Consider the following 24,778-nt stretch of genomic DNA (forward strand, 5'->3'; position numbering starts at 1 on the left):
TTGACAGATTCCCTTTAATGTACATAATTCAGTTGTTGTTTTGCCATAACTGGTTCAAAATTGCTACAGTTATGCTACAGTTTACAAAGAACCAAACTGGGAACATTATTCTGCATAAAACATGGTAACTTTGCAATGGTTTTCCAATCATTATGTGCAAGTCATAAGTTCACGACAAAACTACAAATATGTCTGAAGACCTCCTGAGACAATGGGAGAGGGGGCTTTTTATTGTGGGGCTCATAGGCTCTATCACCCCTCCTCTAATTCCATCCCTGATGCAAAGTGTCATGGGGAAATATATTTTATCATAAGTCTGTGTGGCAAACTTCTTAATAATGTATTAGGAAATATCTGATCACGTAATTCCTTCATATAATTATTAATATACTTTACACTTTAGCTTTAAAAAGAACCAAGGGTGAAACAACAGATGAGTAAAGCCAGTTACAATTGTTTTACCAGTTAATTATACTTCTTTTGATAGTCAGTTTCTATTGTAAGTGCTAGAAAACTGTCCGATTTGTGATAGCAGACAGTAAAATTGACATCTGCTCAACTATTTATTACCAATTTGTTGTTTTTCTATTAAAAACTCCAGTGAGTAATATGAAAGATTGATATGTTTACTTTTTACCTCGAGAGAAGAAGCTGTAGAGTTTTTCTAATTATACATTACCATTGGTTGCTAAATAATGTGGGCCCTGAATTCTCCAGTCAATTCTACCATAGTAAATTTACGATAGTACATCTTACTTGCTTAATAAAATTTTAAACATTTATCAATTTATCTTTTTTGGGGTATTTTTAATACTTTTGTCTTCCATGTCAAGGCTCTAGAATATTTATTATATGTAGATTCTAACTTGTCTTATTTGGCAATATCAATTACATTATAGCATGACATAATTTTGGCTCTGCTTCATAAAAATATAAGACAACATATACATTTTCTCCAGAGGTACATAGTGTAATGGAGGTCTTAGCTTTTTCATTTAATCAAATGTCTTCTGGTGCCAACGTAGGCAAGTGATATTTAAGCAATTTATTAGAACTGACTATTGGGTAGATTTACACTATATACAATACAGGCATGCAGCAACAATGTTTTTAATTTCTTATTCAGATAGCATATATATAAATATATATATATATATATATATATATATATATGTATATATATATATATATATATATATATATATATATATATATATATATATATATATACATACATACACACACTGCTAAAAAAAAAAGGAACACTAAAATACAACGTCCTAGATATCACTGAACAAAATATTCCAGTTACAAATCTTTATTCATTACATAGTGGAATGTGTTGAGAACAATAAAACATAAAAATTATCAATGTAAATCAAAATTAATATACCATGGAGGTCTGGATTTTGAATCATAATCAAAATCAAAGTGAAAAATCAAATTACAGGCTGATCCAACTTCAGTGAAAATGCCTCAAGACAAGGAATTCATGCTCAGCAGTGTGTGTGGCCTCCACATGATGGTGTGACCTCCCTACAATGCCTGGTCATGGTCCTGATGAGGCAGATGATGGATCTCCTCCCAGATCTGGAATAAAGCATCAGTCAGCTCCTGGACAGTCTGTGTTGCAATGTGATGTAATGAAACATAAAGTCCCAGATGTGCTTGATTGGATTCAGGGCTGGGGAATGGGCAGGTCAGTCCATAGCAGCAATGCCTTCATCATGCAGAAACTGCTGACATACTTCAGCCACATAAGGCCTAGCATTGTCATGCACCAAAAAAAACCCCAAACCCAGGGCCCACTGCACCTGCAGACAGTTTCAGCAGACAAATGGATGTTAGTGGCCTGCTGGAGGACATTTTGCAGGGCTCTGGCATTGCTCCACATGTTCCTTCTTGCATAAAGGAGAAGGTAGCGATCCTGCTGATCGGTTGTTGCCCTTCTGCAGCCTCCTCCACACCTTCTGGTGTACTGGCCTGTCTTCTGGAATCTGCTCCATGCTCTGGACACTGTGCTGACAGACACAGCTATCCTTCTAGCCACAGCTCTCATTAATGTACCATTCTGGATGAATTGCACTACCTGAGCAATTTCTATTGGTGGTAGACATGCTACCTCTAGGGGTGAAAGCAATAACAAAATGCAAAAGTGACCAAAACAACAGCCAAAAAGGATGAGGACAGACAAATGGTCTGTGGTCACCACCTGCAGAATCACTTCTTTATAGGGGTTGCCTTGCTAATTAGCGAAACGTGCATCAGGGTTTTCCTTTCTCCCAGCAACTGCCACATCACAGGTACTGACAGCACGGTGCAAATGCCTTTTAACCTTGGACTTTGGTATTCCTTGCGTTATGTATTTAATTTATTTGTAAGTTGTGAACTTGCATTTTAGCATTGCTATCTTCAGTCTCCATGGACTTCATCGTTCAGACCTTATACTTACCATTACTGATAGTACGGGGTAACCAACTCTCCATCCTTAACTCTGGCATTCCATAGGCTGTAATATACTAGGCACTTGCACTTTAGCACAAGCTATCTTTAGCCTTAATAGGAGTTATTCCCGCAGACCTTATATTTACTACACTGGTATATATTTTTTTAAATTTCTTCTTTCTATTGAATCCAGTGCCTGATGTTGCATGTGTGTTTAATTAATGTTGGCATTCCAAAGGCTATGATATATTTTGATTTGCTTATAAGCTATGCCCTCGCACTTTAGCATAAGCCACTTATAGCCCTCATAAGATATTTACCACATCAGTACTTTTTAAATCTCTTAACTCAATTTATCCTGAGCCTGCTGTTTCACGTGTGTTCAATATATGCTAATTTCACATAATACCTTGATTTATTTTGTTGCACATTGTTGTTTATCTGTTTGCATGTGGTTGTTAATATTATCAATTGTGGTGTGGGTTGCTTGGAGCTGTTTGAATCCCCTTATTTTATACCTATGATCTCTGTTTTATCTACTTGTTAATAAAATACTTGTACTTCCTTTTTTGGGGGTGAATTTACTTATTTAGGAAGTTTACCAAATTATCGGTGTTGCTTCATAACTGGACAGGTTGATTTCACAAAAGCCTGACTGACTTGGAGTTATATTGTGTTGTTTATGTGTTCCCTTTATTTTTTGAGCAGTATACAAATATAAGCACTGCTCAAAAAATAAAGGGAACATTTAAACAACAGTATATAACTCCAAGTAAATCAAACTTCTGTGAAATCAAGCTGTCCACTTAGGAAGCTACAGTTTAACAATCAATTTCACATGCTGTTGTGCAAATGGAATAGACAACAGATGAAAATTATTGGCAATTATCAAGGCACACTCAATAAAGGAGTGGTTCTACAGGTGGTGACCACAGACCACATCTCAATACCAATGCTTTCTGGCTGATGTTTTTGTCACTTTTGAATGTTGGTTGTGCTATCACACTCGTGGTAGCATGAGATGGACTCTACAACCAACACAAGTGGCTCAGGTAATGCAGCTCATCCAGGATGGCACATCAATGCGAGCTGTGGCAAGAAGGTTTGCTGTGTCTGTCAGCATAGTGTCCAGAGGCTGGAGGCGCTACCAGGAGACAGGCTAGTACACTTGGAGACGTGGAGGGGCCGTTGGAGGGCAACAACCCAGCAGCAGAACTGCTACCTCAGCCTTTGTGCAAGAAGGAACAGGAGCAGCACTGCCAGAGCCCTGCAAAATGACCTCCAGCAGGCGACAAATGTGCATGTATCCGCACAAACGGTTAGAAACCGACTCCTTGAGGATGGTCTGAGTGCCCAACGTCAACAGATGCAGGATGCTTGGCATTTGCCACAGAATGCCAGGATTGGCTAATTCGCCACTGGCGCTCTGTGCTCTTCAAAGATTAAAGCAGGTGCACACTGATGACATGTGACAGATGTGACAGAGTCTGGAGATGCCGTGGAGAACAATCTGCTGCCTGCAACATCCTTCAGCAAGACCGGTTTGGCAGTGGGTCAGTAATGGTGTGGGGTAGCTTTTCTTTGGAGGGCCGCACAGCCCTCCATGTGCTCGCCAGAGGTAGGCTGACTGCCATTAGGTACTGAGATGAGATACTCAGACCCCTTGTGAGGCAATATGCTGGTGTGGTTGGCCCTGGGTTCCTCCTAATGCAGGATAATGCCAGAGCTCATGTGGATGGAGTGTGTCAGCAGTTCCTGCAAGATGAAGGCATTGAAGCTATGGACTGGCCCGCCCATTCCCCAGTCCTGAATCTGATTGAACACATCTGGGACATCATGTCTCGCACCATCCACTAACGTCACGTTGCACCACTAACTGTCCAGGACTTGGCGGATGCTTTAGTCCAGGTCTGGGAGGAGATCCCTCAGGAGACCATCCACCACCTCATCAAGAGCATGCCCAGACATTGTAAGGAGGTCATACAGGCACATGGAGGCCACACACACTGCTGAGCATCATTTCCTTGTCTTGAGGCATTTCCATTAAAGTTTGATCAGACTGTAATTTCATTTTCCACTTTGATTTTGAGCATCCTTCCAATTCCAAACCTCTGTGGGAATATTATTTGTGATTTAAGTTGAAAATTTTTAAGTTTTATTGTTCTCAACACATTCCGCTATGTAATGAATAAAGATTTACAACAGGAATGTTTAATTCAGTGATATCTAGGATGTGGGATTATAGTGTTCCCTTAATTTTTTGAGCAGTGTATATATGAGACCTATAAGCGACTAGGAGTCAAAAAAGTCCAGAAAGCATTCATATAAAATATAACAAAGTTTATTACACAAAAGGAAAATCACAAAAACATGATATTACCAATATAAAAAATAACAAGTAAAACAGCAAAAGGTTATGGGGCATGGGTAAGTCAAAAAACCTATATCCACATAAACAGGGTATGCCAGAACCCAATGTTCACAATGTAAGCATATAACCCTAAGAATGGCAGATAGCGTCACGCAATAGTGACCTATTTAAATGTCTCATTATATTTAGGTACACTACACGCGTCACATGGTCTCCACAAAATGATATAAGTGGTGCAATGTGTATTGGCGAGGTGCCGTAAAACACATAAGCAAATACAAAAAGAACCATATGCATAAATATAGTGGAAAGGAGACCAGGTTATCTTACCGATGATAATCCTCGTAAAAATGCACAGCAAAATTGGCAGCCCCAATGCGCATTTTGCATGGGCTTCCTCGGGGGGCTGGTTATCAAGAATAGAGGGGTCCCCATGCTGTTTTTAAAAAATTATTTAAATAAAGTGTGTTTTGTTTTATTTAAAATAAAAGCCTTTATATTTGCTATAACTTTAGTTATATGTCTTTAGTTACTATATAACTCTAGGATTAGTAATGAAGACTGGTGTCTTATAGAATAACCTGTTGGCTTGATGTCACCGAACAATATAAAGGTGACATCAACCCCACAAATATGAACCCCACTTGCCACTGCTACAGGTCAAGTGTGAAGAGCTGGTCAAAGTGCCAGAATTGGTGCATCTAGTAGATGTCACCTGGCAGCTGCTATTTTTGGGCTGGAGGGTCAATATCTATGGCCCCTTACCTGCCTGGATACCAGCACCCAGCTGTCAGCTTCTGCTTAGCTGGTTGATAAAAATGAGAGGGACCCCACACCATTTTTTTTTCATTATTTATCTAAATAATTAAAATAACAGCATGGAGACCCTTCTATTCTTGATAATCAGCATTGCTATCACTGACAGCTGAGGGTTGCAGCCCAGCAGTCAGTATGTAGTGTTGCAGCCCACATGCTGAATATAATATATAATATACAGGGGAATCCATGCCAGATTTTTTATTCATTTATTTATAGCGCAGGTGGTGAGTGATGAATACTCCCATCAGCCACCGCCTGCCTCATTGGTATTCGCGGCATCAGGTGTCGGCTGATGGGAAAAATGGTCCCATCAGTCGCCAACTGCTGTCGCTGTCATCAAATGAATATAACTCTCATCATTCTCCCCTGCTCTGCTGGCGATGCAGAATGATAAGAGCTAACTGTACTGCTGCTTCCCAGGTGCCAATGCGCGTCACACAGGTGACATCCCTGTGTGCCATCTGTGTGCATGTGTTTTGGGGCCCGTGCTGCTGGTAAAAAATGGACATTTCAGCCTGTTTTGCCCATGGACACACAGTCCATGGAAACACACTGACATGAGCACAGACACATCCTCTCAAATGGGTCTACATGTGTAAGTGAAAACTGTCAACACATGTACCGGACACACTGATATCTGAAAGAGGCCTTAGATTGATTTTTGATATGGTGTAGCTGGCATGTGCCCAGCTACATTTAACCCCTTAGTGACAGAGCCAATTTGGTACTTAATGACCGAGCCAATTTTTACAATTCTGACCACTGTCACTTTATGAGGTTATAACTATGGAATGCTTTAACAGATCCTACTGATTCTGAGATTGTTTTTTCGTGACATATTGTACTTCATGTTAGTGGTAACATTTCTTCGATATTACTTGCGATTATTTATGAAAAAAATGGAAACATGGCAAAATTTTTTACAATTTTGCAATTTTCAAACTTTGTATTTTTATGCCCTTAAATCAGAGAGATGTGTCATAAAAATAGTTAATAAATAACATTTCCCACATGTCTACTTTACATCAGCACAATTTTGGAAACAAAGTTTTTCTTTGTTAGGGAGTTAAAAGGGTTAAAAGTTGACCAGCAATTTCTCATTTTTACAACACCATTTTTTTTAGGGACCACATCACATTTGAAGTCATTTTGAGGGGTCTATATGATAGAAAATAATCAAGTGTGACACCATTCTAAAAACTGCTCCCCTGAAGGTGCTTAAAACCACATTCAAGAAGTTTATTAACCCTTGCTATGTGCTTCACAGGAACTGAAACAATGTGGAAGAAAAAAATGAACATTTAACTTTTTTTGCAAACATTTTATTCAGAACCAATTATTTTTATTTTCACAAGTGTAAAAACAGAAATTTAACCATAAATTTTGTTGTGCAATTTCTCCTGAATAAGATAATTCCCCATATGTGGGGGTAAATCACTGTTTGGGCGCACCGCAGAGCCTGGAAGAGAAGGAGTGCCGTTTTACTTTTTCAATGTAGAATTGGCTGGAATTGTGATCGGATGCCATGTCATGTTTGGAGAGCCCCTGATGTGCCAAAACAGTGGAAACGCTCCACAAGTAACATCATTTTGGAAACTAGACCCCTTAAGGAACTTATCTAGATGTGTGGTGAGCACTTTGAGCCCCAAAGTGCTTCACAGAAGTTTATAAAGTAGAGCGTGAAAATAAAAAAATCGCATTTGTTTACACAAAAATGATAATTTCGCCCACAAATTCTTATTTTTACAAGGGTAACAGGAGAAATTAGACCACAAAAGTTGTTGTGCAATTTCTCCTGAGTACGTTGATACCCCATATGTGGAGGTAAACCACTGTTTGGGTGCACCGCAGAGCTTGGAAGAGAAGGAGTGATGTTTTACTTTTTCAATGTAGAATTGGCTGGAATTGACATCGGACTCCATGTCACGTTTGGAGAGCCCCTGATGTGCCTAAACAGTGGAAACCCCCAAGTGACACCATTTTGGAAACTAGACCCCTTAGGGAACTTAACTAGATGTGTGGTGAGCACTTTAAACCCCCAGGTGTTTCACAGAAGTTTATAACGTAGAGCCGTGAAAATAAAAAATCACATTTTTTCTACAAAAATGATATTTTTGCCCCAAAATTTTTATTTTGACAAGGGTAACAGGATAAATTAGACTACAAATGTTGTTGTGCAATTTCTCCTGAGTACGTTGATACCCCATATGTGGGGGTAAACCGCTTTTTGGGCGCACCACAGAGCTTAGAAGAGAAAGAGTGCCGTTTTACTTTTTTAATGTAGAATTGGCTGGAATTGAGATCGGACACCATGTCGCGTTTGGAGAGCCCTTGATGTGCCTAAGCAGTAGAAACCCCCCCAAGTGATGCCATTTTGGAAACTAGACCCCTTACGGAACTTATCTAGATGTGTGGTGAGCACTTTAAACCCCCAGGTGCTTCACAGAACTTTATAAAGTAGAGCCATGAAAATAAAAAATCCTTTTTTTTTCCTCAAAGATGATTTTTCAGCCTGAATTTTTTTATTTTCTCAAGGGTAACAGGAGACATTGGATCACAAAATCTGTTGACCAGTTTATCCTGAGTACGCTGATACCCCATATGTGGGGGGGCATTGTTTGGGCACCCATCGGTGCTCGGAAGGGAAGGAGCGCCGCTTGGAATGCAGACTTTGATGGGATGTCAGCGGGCGTCATGTTGCATTTGCAGAGCTCCTGATGTACCTAAACAGTAGAAACCCCACACAAATGATTCCATTTTGGAAAATAGACCCCCAAAAGAGCTTACCTAGATGTGTGGTGAGCACTATGAACCCCCAACTGCTTCACAGAAGTTTATAATGTAGAGCCATGAAAATAAAAAAAATATTTTTTCCACAAAAATGATCTTTTCACCCCCAAATTTTTACTTTTTCAGGGGTAACAGGAGAAATTGGACCCCAAAGTTTATTGTGCAATTTATGCTGAGTAGGCTGATATCCCATATGTGGGGGTAAACCACTATTTGGGCGCATGTCAGAGCTCAGAAGGGAAGGAGTGCCATTTTGGAATGCAGACTTTGATAGAATGGTCTGCGGGTGTTATGTTGCGTTTGCAGAGCCCCTGATGTACCTAAACAGTAGAAAACCCCCACATGTGACCCCAGTTTGGAAACTAGACCCCCCCAATGAAATTATCTAGATGTGTGGTGAGAACTTTGAATGCCCAAGTGCTTCACAGAAGTTTATAATGCAGAGTTGTGAAAATAAAAAATATTTTTTTTCCACAAAAAGATTTTTTAGCCCTCAAGTTTTTATTTTCACAAGGGTAACAGGAGAAATTGGACCCCAAAAGTTGTTTACCAATTTATCCCGAGTATGCTGATGCCCCAAATGCTGGGGTAAACAACTGTTTGGGCGCATGGCAGAGCTCAGAAGGGAGGGAGCACCATTTGACTTTTTGAGCGCAAAATTGGCTGTGGCGCTTGGAGGCCCCCTGATGTACCTAAACAGTGGAAACCCTCAATTCTAACTCCAACCCTAACCCCAACACACCCCTAATCCTAATCCCAATCCGATCCATAATCCTAATCACAACCCTAACGATAATCACAACCCCTTCCCCAAAACAACCCTAATCTCAACCCTAACCATAACCTTAATCAGAACCCTAAATCCAACACACCCCTAATCCTAATCTCAAACCTAACCTCAAACCTAGCCCTAATCCCAATACATCCCTAACCCTAATCCCAACCCTAACCTTAACCCTAATCCCAAACCTAACCCTAATCCCAAACATAACCCTAATGCCAACCCTAATCCAAACCCTAACCCTATTCCCAACTCTAACCTTAACTTTAGCCCCATCCCTAGCCCTAACTTTATCCCCAACCCTAGCCCTAACTTTAGCCCCAACCCTAACCCAAACTTTAGCCCCAACCCTAACTCTAGCCCAAACCCTAAATTTAGCCCCAACCCTAACTCTAACCCTGGCCCTAACTTTAGCCCCAACTCTAACCCTAACCCTAGCCCTAACTTTAGCCCTAACCCTAACCCTAACCCTAAATTTAGCCCCAAACCTAACCCTAAATTTGGCCCCAACCCTAACCCTAAATTTAGCCCCAACCCTAACCTTAAATTTAGCCCCAACCCTAACCCTAAATTTAGCCCCAACCCTAAACCTAAATTTAGTCCCAACCCTAACCCTAACCCTAAATTTAGCCCCAACCCTAAAACTAACCCTAAATTTAGCCCCAACCCTAACCCTAATTTTAGCCACAACTCTTCTAGCTGCCGGCCAGCAAATCATGGCGGGCGCACTGCGCATGCGCCTGCCATTTTCTTACTGGATGAAGAAGCCAGTGGGCAGGAGGGGATGCAGGACAACCCAGGGACACCAGTAAGTATAACAGGGTCCCTGAATCCCCCTATTTCTCTGTCCTCTGATGTGCAATCACATCAGAGGACAGAGAATTACACATCGCTTTTTTTTGCGGTCGCCGGTAAACTGTTAATTACCGGCGATCGCAAAACAGGGGTCGGTAAAAACTGAACCCGATCATGTTCTTTGGGGTCTTGGCTACTCCCAGCAGCCAAGACCCCAAAGATTTTCCGGGTGCCGGCCGGCGGGCGCACTGCGCATGCGCCCACCATTTTTTGGCAAGATGGCGGCACCCATCGGGAGCCATGAGGAGCACCGGGGGAGACAGGTGAGTATCGGGGGGTGATCGGGGAACCCATTTCTCTGCCATCTGATGTGCAATCACAACAGAGGAAAGAGAAATTAAATGGGAAATCGCGGGGTTTTTTGCGACCGCCGGTAAACGGTTAATTACCGGCGATCGCCACCTGGGGGTCGGTTAAAAAAACCTCCGAATCATGTTCTCTGGGGTCTCGGCCCCGGTAACCGAGACCCCAGAGAAAATACGACTCTGGGGGCGCTATTCACTTTTTCCACAGCGCCGTTAATTAACGGAGCTGTGATTTAAGTACCCTTAACTGCCACCGTTAAAAGGCGTATCGGCGGTCGTTAAGGGGTTAAATTACACATTTTCTTCATTTGTCATGCACTAAAAAGCAGCAGCAAGGCAATATAATATCTTTTACCGCATCTGTACACTTAACAGTGCAGTGCCCTGTGGCAGATGCTGGCTTATTGGATACTTAACTACCTAGCATTCTCTACTGAATAATTCTTGGAAAGGGTGTTGAATTTTGTTAATGAAATATAAACTTTTTTTGTTAATGTAGATATTTAGCTGTGTATGTCTCCTCTTGCTCAGCTGTTTTACAAGTCCAATTTGACAACCATACACACCAAAACTATACAGTGGACTGCAGCCATATTTTGCTTTTTCTGCTTTCTTTACGTGTACCTTCCTAGCTAGAATTTCTTCCACTTTTTTCCATGGTCAGAGTTTAATTATAATGTTGTACAAATGTATGGTAAAAGAAAAAGGCAATTGTAATGGACGAGGTAATCTAACCACAGAGAAGAATGAGAGAGCACCGCCACCACTGACACTGGCTACAGGTCACAATTATACACACATGCAGATTGTGAAAAAAATATTACTGTTAATGAATTGCCTTTATTGCTTACTGCAAATATTATATTTTGACAGGAGACAATTACTTTATAAAAAAAATAATAATATTAACGTATAATAACAAAATGTTTGTAAAAATATTATGAGAAGCATAGGAAACTGTGAAGCAACAGCATAAATGGCAATATTGACACCTTTCACTCTTTGCTTCAAGGAAAAAGATGCTTCCCTGACTGATTTCTTGCAGTATTTTCTAGCTTCACATTAGGTAGGAAGCACAACAGCAGCATGGTTAAAGCATTAGAGGAATAAAATACCCAGAGGCAATATTTGCAGCTTAGCATGTAACCACCAAAGGTTACACAAGTTCTAAGCTATTTTATGCACTTTGAAAGCTGTGTCTGATCTCTCTGGATATAAACTTTTGTGTTTCTAAAATCTGGTCAATAATTTTGTGGTTTGAACACTGATGTCAATAGTTCTAGTTAAACTCTGCTGTTTGCCTCTGCAGATCTATGAGCAGATTTCTTCTCTACTCTCTGTTAGTTTTTATTTACTATTACTGTGTAATTAGAAGCTAGAATAATGTAAATATGTGTTCATTTGCATGTTATATGAGCAAGCATCGTCAACATACTCAGTTTATTAATTTTGATGAAGTTCATTTTTGTTTAGTAGGAGTATGTATTTTTCTAGCAAACCAGCAGATGTTAAGTCAATAAATATATTCCACCCGGAATTCTCATCAAACTGAAGACGTATGCGTGTGTGTGTTTTGAAGCACAGAGAGGATTGCCATCTCCTCCAGGAGCTCTGATTTCAATACATTTCTCTAGATTTTCAACTTTTGTATTGTCTCGAATATGACAGACTGTCTAACCAATATATAGCAGTGAGAAATAATCAACAGAAATGCACAAATAAATATTACTCCTCTACTAAAATGGGAAATACAATAATTAGGGCCAAGACTCAGAAACATGACAGAAACGATTTATTAGTAAAATATACAAAAATAAATTATTTTAAGAGAAATTCTATATAAATATGAGACTTGAATTTTCCATTCTTTATCTAATGGACCATCCAAGCAATACGTTTTTTGCATTCTAGTCTAACCACATAGCATCTTTTTGATCCATTTGCATTAGACTTATTATCCAATAGTCCGAAGAAATGCTGGTGTCAAATATGACACAGACTTTTGCAGCGCTCCAGAGTCTGGTCATTGCAGTGGCGTTGCTTTTCCACCAGGGGTAGTGATGGTACGTCTGATTGCACTAAAAGAGTTCACCTTGCCAGGTATCACAGTCACACATTACACTTCACACTCCGGCCGCCAGGGGGAGCAAAAGGTCCTATTTACTAGGCCACTCCTCACACATGGGTAAAACTGGGGGTTGGATAGGAAGTTAGGGAGAAAGTAGCTGGGGAGAGTTCGAGAGAGGACCTGTCAGGGGTGGGATCCTGAGAGCGGCCTAGCGCAGACAGATCGTTACGGAGCTGTGCCTGTACCGTATAGCGGCAGACTCCTAAGAAAGGACACGAAGTGAAGTATATTGTGGAGAAGTGAGAAACGGGATCACAGCACAAAGGAGATAGAACCAGAAGGAGTCGTGCCCCGAGATCGGCAACATCCTTCTGAGGCGCGTAGCCGGTGGCCGGAGCACCGAGGAAGTAATAGGCTCTACGCATTACTTTGAACTATGGCAGGGCAGTTAACTAGGTTGGCTGTCTCACCTTTACACCTAATGAAGACAACGGAGGCAATTGTGGGAGAGCGGCATCTCTAGGGTCCCTATAAAATAACTCCAGGCCTACCCCGTATACAGGTGAGTCCTATCCAAACCATCTGGGGATGTAGAGAAAGAACAGAAACAAACACGACAGTTGTGAGGACTATCCCGTGGTGCTCAGCAGGGAGGTACTACAACACACAGGCACTGGTAGGAAGGACACTGATTTCCACCTGCAAAGGGAACTCTGGATGTGCCTTCGGACCGGCTGGTCTCAGCCAACCCTGTTAGCAGTGCTCTGGATTGCGGATGCCGAAGCCTTCAGTAAAGAGGTAAAGAGACTGCAACCATGTGTCCTCGTTATTTACTGCCACTTACACCGTCACCTACACCTTTTATTGGGTGCCCCTTAGCAGGGCCACGGACCGGGTCGGGCCACCGTGACATCCCCAGAACCGAGAGACCCAGTACCGAGTACCCCGCTGCCCTGCGTTTGTGGGCCGCTCCACTTTTATGCTACAGCTTCTTAGACATTTTGGATTCCACATTATGGTCAGTATGTAAATATGTTTTCTTCAGTCTCATGCAAATATCCATAGATCTCAGTCTGATCAAGGTTACCGCAATTCATATGCTGGTTCTCACAGAGCTTACCATGAGAACCGCCACCTGTGACCATAATTACATCACCATTCATCCCTGCAGCCGAGATCTCGTGCTAGTCTCTCAGTGTGTTCCGGCTGCTGTGGTGAACAGTCACATTACTAATGGCACCACTCACCACAGAATCTGGATGTAGCAGAATTGAGAATAGTTATGGGACCTCATTATCATGGATTTACTGTGGACTAGTGAGGATTACTTTTATTTTATTGGTAATAAATGGGTAAATGAGGGTAATTGTAAAGGAGTGATTTTTGCGATTAAATAACTTTTCTCTCAGTGTGTTTATTAATTTTGACTATGGGGTTAGTAATGAGGGTGTCTGATAGATGGCTCTCCATTACTAACCCCCGAGCTTAATGTCAGTGGACATTACACAGCTGACATGAACCCCAAAACCATTACCCTGATTGCCAATGCACCAGGGCAGTCAGAAAAGATTATTCTAATTGCCAGAATTGATGCATCTAATGTATGCACCATTTCTGGGGCGTCTGATTGCTGGTGTTATTAGTCTGGGAGAAGGTCAATATCCATGGCCCCTTCCTAGCTTATTAAGATCAGCACACATCTATATGTTTAAGCCTTTGCTGGTTATTAAAAATAGAGGGGACCCCACATCATTTTTTTCTGGGTCCCTTTTTTAATAACCAGTGAAGGCTACGCAGACAGCTGTGAATTGTCATTAATAGGCTGGGAACCTTTATGGATATTGGCCCCTTACCAGAATAATAACACTAGCACCAGCTGTCTGCTTTCCTACAGCTGGCTATTAAAAATAAGAGGGATCCCAAGCTATTTTTTCATTTATTTATTTAATGTGCACTTTTCCCAGACAGCGGTGCTGGCTACAACTGTCTTCAGCGTTACCTGACCTTGCTGATCTCAGGTAGACCAGGTGAAGATGATGACAGTTGAAGTCAGCAACTGGCAGCTGGGAAAAGCATTAAATTTACTGGTTTCCCAAGTCACTGGAGAATTTAATTCTGGTACATGTCAGACAGATGTCACATGGATGTCATCCGTGTGTCATCAGTGTGCACGTGAGCAGCACACATTTCCTCCATGGTGCCAGAAAAAAAAGACATGTGAAAACCTGATGTGCTCACCACTATTGAATTCAATGGCTGTAAGTGTGTCCATGTTTGCAGAATACATATGGACATAAAGAACGGACTTGTGAAGAAGGCCTTCGAATGCAAGGACAGGTGCATGAGCAGTGAGCATGTGAAGAAGGCAGCTTCTCACCATCACGTCATGTGTAGGAAGATGAGCTCCAATTGAATATTCCAATAGTTTATGTAATACTGGAGATACTAGGGGTGCTAATGTCGACCACGTCTTTTTGAATGACATGGTATATACTGTGTGCAGAATTATTAGCCAATCTGAATTTTTGATGATCAATTCTATCCTTGAACAACTACAGTGCTGTCAGTCAATCTAAATGGTAAATAAACCTGAAACCTGAAGATTTAAGGAAAAGTGAGATTTTAACTTTCTTAGAATATCTATGTGTGTATAATTATTAGGCAATTATTAATGTGCAGAATTATTATGTCACTAAATAAAAAACATAAATTTCCCCATGTCAATTCTTTATATACATCTGGTAAAGTGAGAATAATAATAAAACAACTGAAAATATACAAAAATTTCTGACATTTCCCAAAAAATATTTTTGACTGATATTGCCTTTGTTCTTTTCAATAACAGTCATAAGCCTTCAGTCCATAGCGTCTGTCACTTTCTTAATCTCACTTTCCTTACCTTAGGGTTTAGGTGAGGAAGAAGACCATGTCATTATTCTTTCCTCTCTAAGGCTTTTCCAGGCTAGAACCCCTTCCAGTAATTAAAAAGCTCCTGTGAAAGTCAGTGTTTAGTAGGCATATATAGGAGATCATGATTTTTACTACACATTACAATGCTGATGCATTGCTATGTACAGTACAGGCAATCAGACAATTGAAGCTTCAAGTCAGCTAAGGGGACTAATAAATAGAGTAAAAAGTTAAACAAATGTTTTTAAAAATATTAAAAAAATAGGAATAATACTAAAGTTGAAATCAACCTCCTTTTGCTCCATTAAGAATAAAACAACAATAATAAAAAACTACACATATTTGATTTTGCCATGTTTTAAAAAGTACAATCTATAAAAATATTAAATAAATTAATCCGATCGGTAAATGGCGTAATGAAAAAAATATTTGAAATTTCCGGATTATGGTTTTTAGACCCCCACAACAAGATGCCGATCAAAACATTGTATCTAGCCCACAAAAGAATAAGTAAAAACATCTCAGGGCAGAAAAAATAAACCCTCAGACAGCTCCATATACTGAACAATGAAAATGTTACAGGTCTTGGAAAAGGGCTACAAAAGCAACATTTTTTGTTTTTACAAATTTTCATAAATTTTTTCATTAAATAATTAAAAAAAAAACTATACATGTTTGGTATTTGCATTATCATTCTGATCTGGAGAATAATATTGCCAGTTCAGTTTTACTGCATGGTGAACATGGCAAATTAAAAAAAAATTGTGGAATTGCACTTTTTTTGCGATTTCAATGCACTTGGAATTTTTTCTGCTTTCCAGTGCGTCATATCATAAAATACATGGTGTCATTCAAAAGTACAACTTGTACCACAAAAACACAAGCCCTAATATGGCTATGGGGACAGAAAAATATAAAGATAATGAGTCTTGAAAGAAGGGGAGGAAAAAACGAAAATGAAAAAATGGAAAATTGCCCAGTCAGACATCTTGTGTATACTTGTCTGTAAATGTATGGATGAAACCAGTCTTTCTTTTTATCGGGTGCCATGTAATTTGCTTGTTGGAGCTTTTCTACTTATGTACTTCTTGCACTGTTTCAATACAGTAGGAACAGGAGCACATGTTGCCATTGTGCATGTCGGTCACAAAACAAAATTGTGATTTTGGACTTTCTCGAATTATTATTATTTTAAACCATTAGCTTAAGGAAGATTGTTTATCTCTAATTATAGAACCTTCCCTCTGACATCATTTCTATTAAAACAGTATTTAATGGCAAAATGCTAATTTGTCATTAAAGGGAAACTGTCAGTAGGATCAGCTCTCCAGCTAAAACATGCCATTTTGAATTTTAGGCTTCGCCCCCACCACCACCATGTCCACCGCCATGTCATTATGGAACCCTTGCTTGACATTTTCAGGAGGCCAGCAGGTGCCGTGAAACCTGAATTTTGTGAGCTTCACAGTTCATTTTGTTCCACCAGATCTCAATGGAGCCACTGTCATAGCGGATGAAGCCACTGTAATGTGAATATAATACAGGAGTTGGGGGAGCTGTATGCTCAGTAAATTGGATTCTACCAGACACCAAAACCTTTTGATTTAAATTCTGAATAGAGCGTATGCAAGCTAGGGGCTGTATTGTGGTCTGTCTGTCAAGCTTGAAACCCATGTCAGGAGCATGTACAAGATTTATTTTTACTTGGAAGCAGCTTCCTCAAGAAAAAGAGACAGGAGTGCCATTGACTAATCTACACAAGCCTACACACTTCTTCTGGAAACTGCATGATTTTGAGCAACAATGAAGTAATTAAAGGATATGTCCCAGCGAGTGACGAGGTCTGTGGAGGGTATTTCTCAAATGATAGGCAGTGCTACAGAGCTCAGGTAAAGACCTTAGCGTGGCAATGATCATGTTCCAAAAAGTGTAAGGCTGCTGCCTGAATAGGTCTGTGGAGCATATTAACCCAGTCTCTTAGACGTGCTTAAAATGCACATATACTGGGCAATACCCCACCTCCATTTTTTTTATCTAAATTTAGAAAATTTAAGGGAAGAGACAGTTTAATAAAAATACACTGGAGTCTGGATAAGCCAGCAATGGTCTTTGTCCAGTAGTGGACAATGTGAAGTGCTAACGAATATGTATTCCATATCTAACAATTTGGGAAGAGACATTTATGCTGACAAGGGAAACTGAACACTGTGGCGGCTGGGCCAAAGGCAGAAGGCGTTCTAGTGGATGTCCTAACACCGAGTTTTGCTGGATGTTCTTTTGGACAGGTTGCCACTTCCTCCATCACATCATCACCTGCTCACAGTAAGACCTGCACCTTCACCCTTCTTCAACTTTGACCTCTCTATTATGGTTCTATTTTTTTATTTTTGTTTCATTCTTCTGTCTCTGTTATTTTAAGTCATTTCCCTAAAAAAGAAATGTGGAATGGATAATGGATGGCTGGATGATGGAGGGATGGATGGATGTAGAGATGGATGAATGATGAGGGAGGGAGGGAGGGAGCGATGGATGAACCCATTTTTGATAACCAACCAAGGGAAATCAGACAGCTAGGGGATAACCAAAAATGTATTTTATTTTCACAAAGAAATGATAATGAGAGTGAGAAAACTGTGGTTATGAAAGCTCATTAATTTTTTTAATTTTGTGCCCAGATCCACACAGGAGCTGCATTGTTGTGATGCATAGAGGTGCACTCATTTTGTGAGGAATTTTTATAGAATTTTCTTTTGTATTTAGAAAAAATAAACATGTTGTACTTTAGCCTAAAGTTACGCCACCATATAACATCGCTGCACAATGTTTTTCTGTGGAGCAGCTCGACTCTGCTACATGCTGTTATTTCCAGCGAGAATCAGCTCACTCGCACCCATACAAGTCTAGGGGTGCAAGTAAAACATCAGACTGCATTTGGATGTCACCCTAGTGCAGTCAGATATATACCGAGACAGGTAATGGAGGAGATGGAGAAATTACTTTCTCCATCTTCTCCACACCTGTGTTGCGATCCTCCCATGCGAGAGAATAACGGCATCATAGCATGACACTCGACTAGCAGAGCTGGAGCTGAGGGTCATTAGCACATCGCATCCAATGCTCTCACATTGGCTGCCATACACTGGTGTTATTCCAGCCTTATAAAAAGTATTGCGCAAAAATTGCAAAAACTCAATCCAGTTGCTTGTGACTAGCATGCATACATTTTCTGACTGACATTGATATGAGGTTATTTTTTCTGTAGCAAATATTATACTGACTTGCTGCTGCTTTCTAGTGCATTAAAAATGAAAAAAGCCAACACATATTTACCAGGACAAATGCCAGCCGCACTATATCACTGATTTATCAGAGTTTGACACTGCTGATGCTGCTATCTTTCATATATTTCTTTCTCTCTCTTCCATTACTTGTGTATAAAAAATCAGTCCCATTCTCATCTATGAGAGTGGAATGATTTTTTCTTACTTGTCATCCATATGCTGTCTATATGAAATCCATTTTTTTTTACTCAGCAGTTATTACTTTTACAGGACCATTCATGGTTTTCTATGCTACAATTGTAATGTATCAGTGAAAATCAGATGCCATACTGATGGTCTGTATGGCAAGAGATTTTTCCTTACCCCCATCCGATTTTGTAGTCAAATCTCAGCATGCTGTGATTTTTTTCTCACACTGAATACAGCTGAGAAATCATGCGCAGTTCTGCCCTGCCTCATTGAATAACATTGGACCGAGTGCCATCTGATTTTATTATCGAACAGATTTTCTGTACTCTAGATTTCCTTATTGTAAATGTCAATGCTTTTCCTGTTTTGATGTCATTTAGCATGTAATTGCGCAAAATACTGCTGTCAGAAATCATTTCATCACAGCATAACCCTGTTGACGCTTTGCAGTAACAACCAGTTTTAACTGGGCTCTTTAATCCCATATGATAAGTGTGTATGAAATATAAGCAGACATGTACTAAATGCACTCATTTTCTTTTCGCTTCCCATTTTATAAACCAAACCACACAGATAACACATTCTAGTAAATTCTGTGTTTGAGTGCAGTAGACTATTAAAAGTGATATGTACACATGTTGAGATAATTGAAGGGGATTTATGTTAGATCTATTTATATAAACCAAATGGAGCTTACAAGAAGCATTAATCAGTAATCTTCAAAGTGTGGCTTTTCTGAGATGAAGTGTATTATGTCTTTACAGGTGGTGTTTGCATTGCCCAATCACTGAAAATCCCCCGAGAACCCAAGCCTGGAGAATATGATAAAATCATTAAACGCCTGCTGGAAACCCCCAATGCACGGGCAATAATCATTTTTGCAAATGAAGATGACATAAGGTGATGGTTTCCTCCTATTGTTTGTGACATGTTTGATCATTTCCAGAGGCAGGAGAATTGCTTAAACCTATTTCTTTCTTATCAGTTTTACATTAACGCGTCAAGGGTACCCTTGTGAGACTGGAGGTGTAGCAAATTTCAATTGCATTTAGACAAATGCTCTTCAGCTGTTCCTATGAGACCGTCTCGCTCTCTTTCTGTAACGCTATAGTGTCCTGTGGATTAAGACACAAGATTGAATGAGATAAATGAAATGAGAATGATAGACAACGTATGGTGCATTAGGGTTAGAAAAAAGCAAATTAACATGAACTGCACACACAGAGAGGTGCTATCGCTTTTTCTAAATTTGTGTCTGAAGTTAGAGTCAAGTTGACAGAATGATTGACTAATCGTTTCCTCCCTGAATGTTTAGTGAATCTAGTTAATGCATCTTGACTGAAATCAATGGACATTTCTTTCTATTTTCCTTTTATTCTTTTTTCCTGCAGACGAATCCTTGAATCAGCTAAAAGATACAATCAAACTGGACACTTCCTTTGGATTGGTTCGGACAGCTGGGGCTCTAAAATAGCACCAGTTTACCAGCAAGAGGAGATGGCAGATGGAGCTGTTACAATCCTGCCAAAGAGAGCCTCAATAGATGGTATTATTTGCCTTTTCTAATAAATAGAAAAATAGATTATCTTTAAATGGGATACCTAAAGAAGCACTTTTATCAAATTTGGGAACTTAAAATTGCTCATTTTGCCCTTCTACACATCTAATTATTATTTCCACTAGATGGTGGCCCGATTGAGTAAAAGTTTACAGACACAAAAAGAGGACTTAAAAATCCTCCAAAAAATTGCAAAAAATCACAGAAAAAAAGCAGAGATGATTACCTGCTGAAGCCTCCAAACAAATGCAAATGCGCCCTGCTAGTGCATTTGTTTGGAGGCTTCAGCAGGTAATCATCTCTGCTTTTTTTTTCTGTGATGGTGGCCCGATTCTAATGCATCGGGTATTCTAGAATATGTATGCGTAGTGTATAGCACACCCCACGTAGTATATTGCGCAGCCCACGCAGTACATTGCACAGCCCATGCAGTACATTGCACAGCCAATGCAGTACATTGTGCATCCAACGCAGTACATTGCGCAGCCCACATAGTACATTACGCAGCCCACGTTGAACATTGCGCAGCCCATGTTGTACATTGCGCAGCCCACGTACTACATTGCACAGCCCACGTAGTACGTTGCGCAGCCCACGTAGTACATTGCACAGCCCACGTAGTATATTGCGCAGCCCACGTTGTATATTGCGCAGCCCATGTTGTATATTGCACAGCCCATGTTGTATATTGCGCAGCCTGCGTAGTATATTGCGCAGCCCACGTAATATATTGCGCAGCCCACGTTGTATATTGCGCAACCCACGTAGTATACTGCGCAGCCCACATAGTATATTGCACAGCCCACATAGTATATTGCGCAGGCCACGTTGTATATTGCACAGCCCACGTAGTATATGGCACAGCCCACGTTGTATATTGCGCAGGCCATGTTGTATATTGCGCAGGCCACATTGTATATTGCACAGCGCACACAGTATATGGCGTAGCCTACGTTGTATATTGTGCAGCCCACATAGTATATTGCACAGCCCACGTTTTATATTGCGCAGCCCATGTTGTATATTGCGCAGCTCACATTGTATATTGCCCAGCCCATGTAGTATATTGTGCAGTCCATGTAGTATATTGCGCAGCCCATGCAGTATATTGCCAAGCCTACATTGTATATTGCGCAGCCCACATTGTATATTGCGCAGCCCATATAGTATATTGTGCAGTCCACGTATTATACTGTGCAGCCCACGTACTACATTGCCCAGCCCATGTAGTTTATTGCGCAACCCATGTTGTATATTGCGCAGCCCATATAGTATATTGCGCAACCCGCGTAGTATATTGCACAGCCCATGTAGTATATTGCCCAGCCCATGTAGTATATTGCGCAGGCCACGTTGTATATTGCGCAGCCCAGGTATATAGCAATGTGGGCATGATATCCCTGTTAAAAAAAGAATTAAAATAAAAAATAGTTATATACTCACCTTCCGTTGGCGCCTGGATCCAAGAAGCGGTTACCGACGCTTGGGATCCACCGAAGCTCCGCCGAGCCGCTGGCGCCGGCCACCATCTTCCTTTCCAAGGATGCATTGCAAAATTACCCAAAAGACTTAGCAGTATCGTGAGACTGCTAAGTCTTCTGGGTAATTTTGCAATACATCGCCGGGAACGGAAGATGGCGGCCGGCGCCAGCGGCTCGGCGAACTACGGAGGGTGAGTATAGCAGGTTTTTTGTTTTTTTATTATTTTTAACATTACATTTTTTTACTATTGATGCCGCATAGGCCGCATAGGCTGCAGGGTTAATAGCAACAGTTACGGAGTGCGTTACCCGAGGCATAACGCGGTCCGTCACCGCCAGCATTAACCCTGTGTGAGCGGTGACCGGACAGCGTATGCGGGCACTGGGCAGTGAGTGCGGGGAGTAAGGAGCAGCCATTTTCTTCCGGACTGTGCGCGTCGCTGATTGGTCGTGGCAATGGTCATGGGCGTTTTGCCACGACCAATCAGCGACTTGGATTCCATGACAGACAGAGGCCGCGACCAATGAATATCCGTGACAGACAGAAAGACAGACAGAAGAACAGACAGACGGAAGTGACCCTTAGACAATTATATAGTAGATTAGATCAATGACATCATATGATTGAAAAATAAGTAGCTGAATCCTTCAAAACTCTATGTAAAAACAGGAGGTTAATTTTCTCTGCACAAGTCATAATTAGAACTTCACTTCTACCTCACTAAAAATCACTGGCATGGGGAGGAGTGCAGCACTTAGGTCAGGAGCTGAAGAAGAGAAAATTTACCTCTTATTTCTACACAGAGCTTAGAAGAGCTTAGAAGAATTCAGCTAGTCAATTATTAATCATGTGACGTCATTAACCTCATGGAAAAGAGAAGAATTAACTGGGTAGAAGGGCTAAGTTGGCAATTGATTTCCTGATTTCTGGATTTGTCTTCTTTTATATGACTTATCCGATATAAAAAATGTTTTTATTTTGATAAAAAAAATGTATAATTTCTTTTATAGTTTTTTTGTATGCAAATATTGTATTTATGCACTATCTTAAAAATATATATTTATAGAACCTTTGATATTTATGAATGTTGCAATCTATGTTTTTCATAGGAGTTGTCTTCATCTAGATAGCTTACCCAACATAAATATCCTCTTCTTTTTCCTCCTGTGGACTCCATCGCTGTGTTTTCTGTCCAGCGCATGCGCGCTGCGGCCTCTGGGAGCCTCAGGTCTCTGGCTTCAATTACCCAGATGCGCATGTCCGTGACGTCATATAGGGATTTCCCCATGACGTACGCACCTGGTGAATGCCGGGATTTGGGGGATCTTCTTCCGGTGATGACAGCAGCGCGCATGCGCAGATTGGACGTATCACGCGATGAGACTCACTATAGAAAGCCGGTCTTGAGCACCTCATGTGTATTCCTTTTGTGACATAGCAAACGCAAAACACGCGTCAAAGAGGGTGCGCTTGGCTCCAGGGCATTCATCACTTGCACCATGGGTAAGCACCTGAGCTTTTAAAGGCAAACAAAAGGTCTTTTTAGTGCATATATTTAGTCACTATGACACTTTAGGGAGATATCTCCCAGATAAATTGGTTCACTTTACTATGCACTCTTATACAAGTATGATTATCATACCGTATTAAGTTCAAAGGGTTTTTTTTGGTGTGATTACATTTTGTTACATAATGCCTTTTTATATTACCATGGTGTTATTTATTAACTCATCATATGCATTGGATCCTAAGTGCTACAACAAGGGTCATATGTTCCTTTTTTCAAGTATTGGTATTTTATTGTAAATGTTATGTCATTTAAGAAAACATTTTGCACATTTTTTATAACTTGTGTATGAACTCCAATTTTTTTGTTTCTTCATATTATTTAGGAGTACACTTTTACTATATCCAATTACTTTTTTCATGGGGGAATACAGGGATTTATTTAAATTTCTATGTTTTTTTCCACATGGCTCCCATGTTTTTTCTGTGTTTAATTGTACTGCATGATTGCAATATATTAAGAGGATAACAATTTTGATGAAGTGCTCCTTTAATAAACTACGTTTAATAGGACTGTGCCACTATAATTTATAGTGGCTATTACCTCTTCACACAACATATTTCAGGAATCATGATCATACATTTTTCACTTAATCTGGTTAAACAGATGTAAGCTACCTATTTAATTACACACAATATTTTGATTATTAGAAATATTCACTTTTTAGTGCATGAAATTATGAAAATATACTATTTCAAATGAAGATATTTCTTAATCAAATGGGGAAACTTTTAGATTTAATTTATTTTTGTGTCCTGGCTTTGTGTGGCCCATGGGTGTACAGGTGAATCCTGGTGGGCCCCTGAGCAGGAGTAAGCTACTCATCCCCCAACATGATCAATAGTTGATCCAATACATTTGATTCACTATATACAGACAAAAAAACAGCATCATATCATTCATTCAATAAATTACCTAGTTTCTTATTATATAGAAGCATGGGTAAATTTGTGAAAGAGGGCAATATAAATATTTGCATGCAGCTAAACAGTAAAAAAGTCTTAAGACTCAATGTTAATTGTACATCCTTGCCACCCGTAGTTCAACATTGTTTGTGTCAGCTATTATCTGCCATTTAATATATGATATAACATTAACAAATGGAATGGCATCACATTTAGGGCTTTGGACATGGTTGACTGTGATATTATTATATAACACACTCTGTATATTTAACCATAGAAATGCTGGTGTCTGATCCATTCATGTGGATGCTGCTTGCACAACTTCATGCAGTTGCAACAACCCTTTTTACACACTGGATTTCTATAAAGAATCAGCAAAAGAGATAAACGTTTGATACAATTTTTATGTATATAAATATATATTTTTTGTCCTCTTAATTGCAAGCAGATCA

General features: G+C 40.1%; 1 protein-coding gene across 2 annotated transcripts in view; it reads left to right on the plus strand.

Annotated features, from left to right (window-relative positions):
• Positions 1-24,778, plus strand: part of GRM8 (glutamate metabotropic receptor 8) — a 1,957,382-nt gene that overhangs the window by 1,105,414 nt on the left and 827,190 nt on the right. For both annotated transcript variants that reach the window (XM_077264926.1, XM_077264927.1), the window contains exons 4-5: positions 19,579-19,714; positions 20,206-20,360. In XM_077264926.1, coding sequence (XP_077121041.1) covers positions 19,579-19,714; positions 20,206-20,360 — 291 coding nt within the window. The remainder of the gene's footprint in view (positions 1-19,578; positions 19,715-20,205; positions 20,361-24,778) is intronic.

Source organism: Ranitomeya variabilis, chromosome 5 (genome assembly GCF_051348905.1).
Source record: "Ranitomeya variabilis isolate aRanVar5 chromosome 5, aRanVar5.hap1, whole genome shotgun sequence".
In the NCBI taxonomy this organism is placed as follows: domain Eukaryota; kingdom Metazoa; phylum Chordata; class Amphibia; order Anura; family Dendrobatidae; genus Ranitomeya; species Ranitomeya variabilis.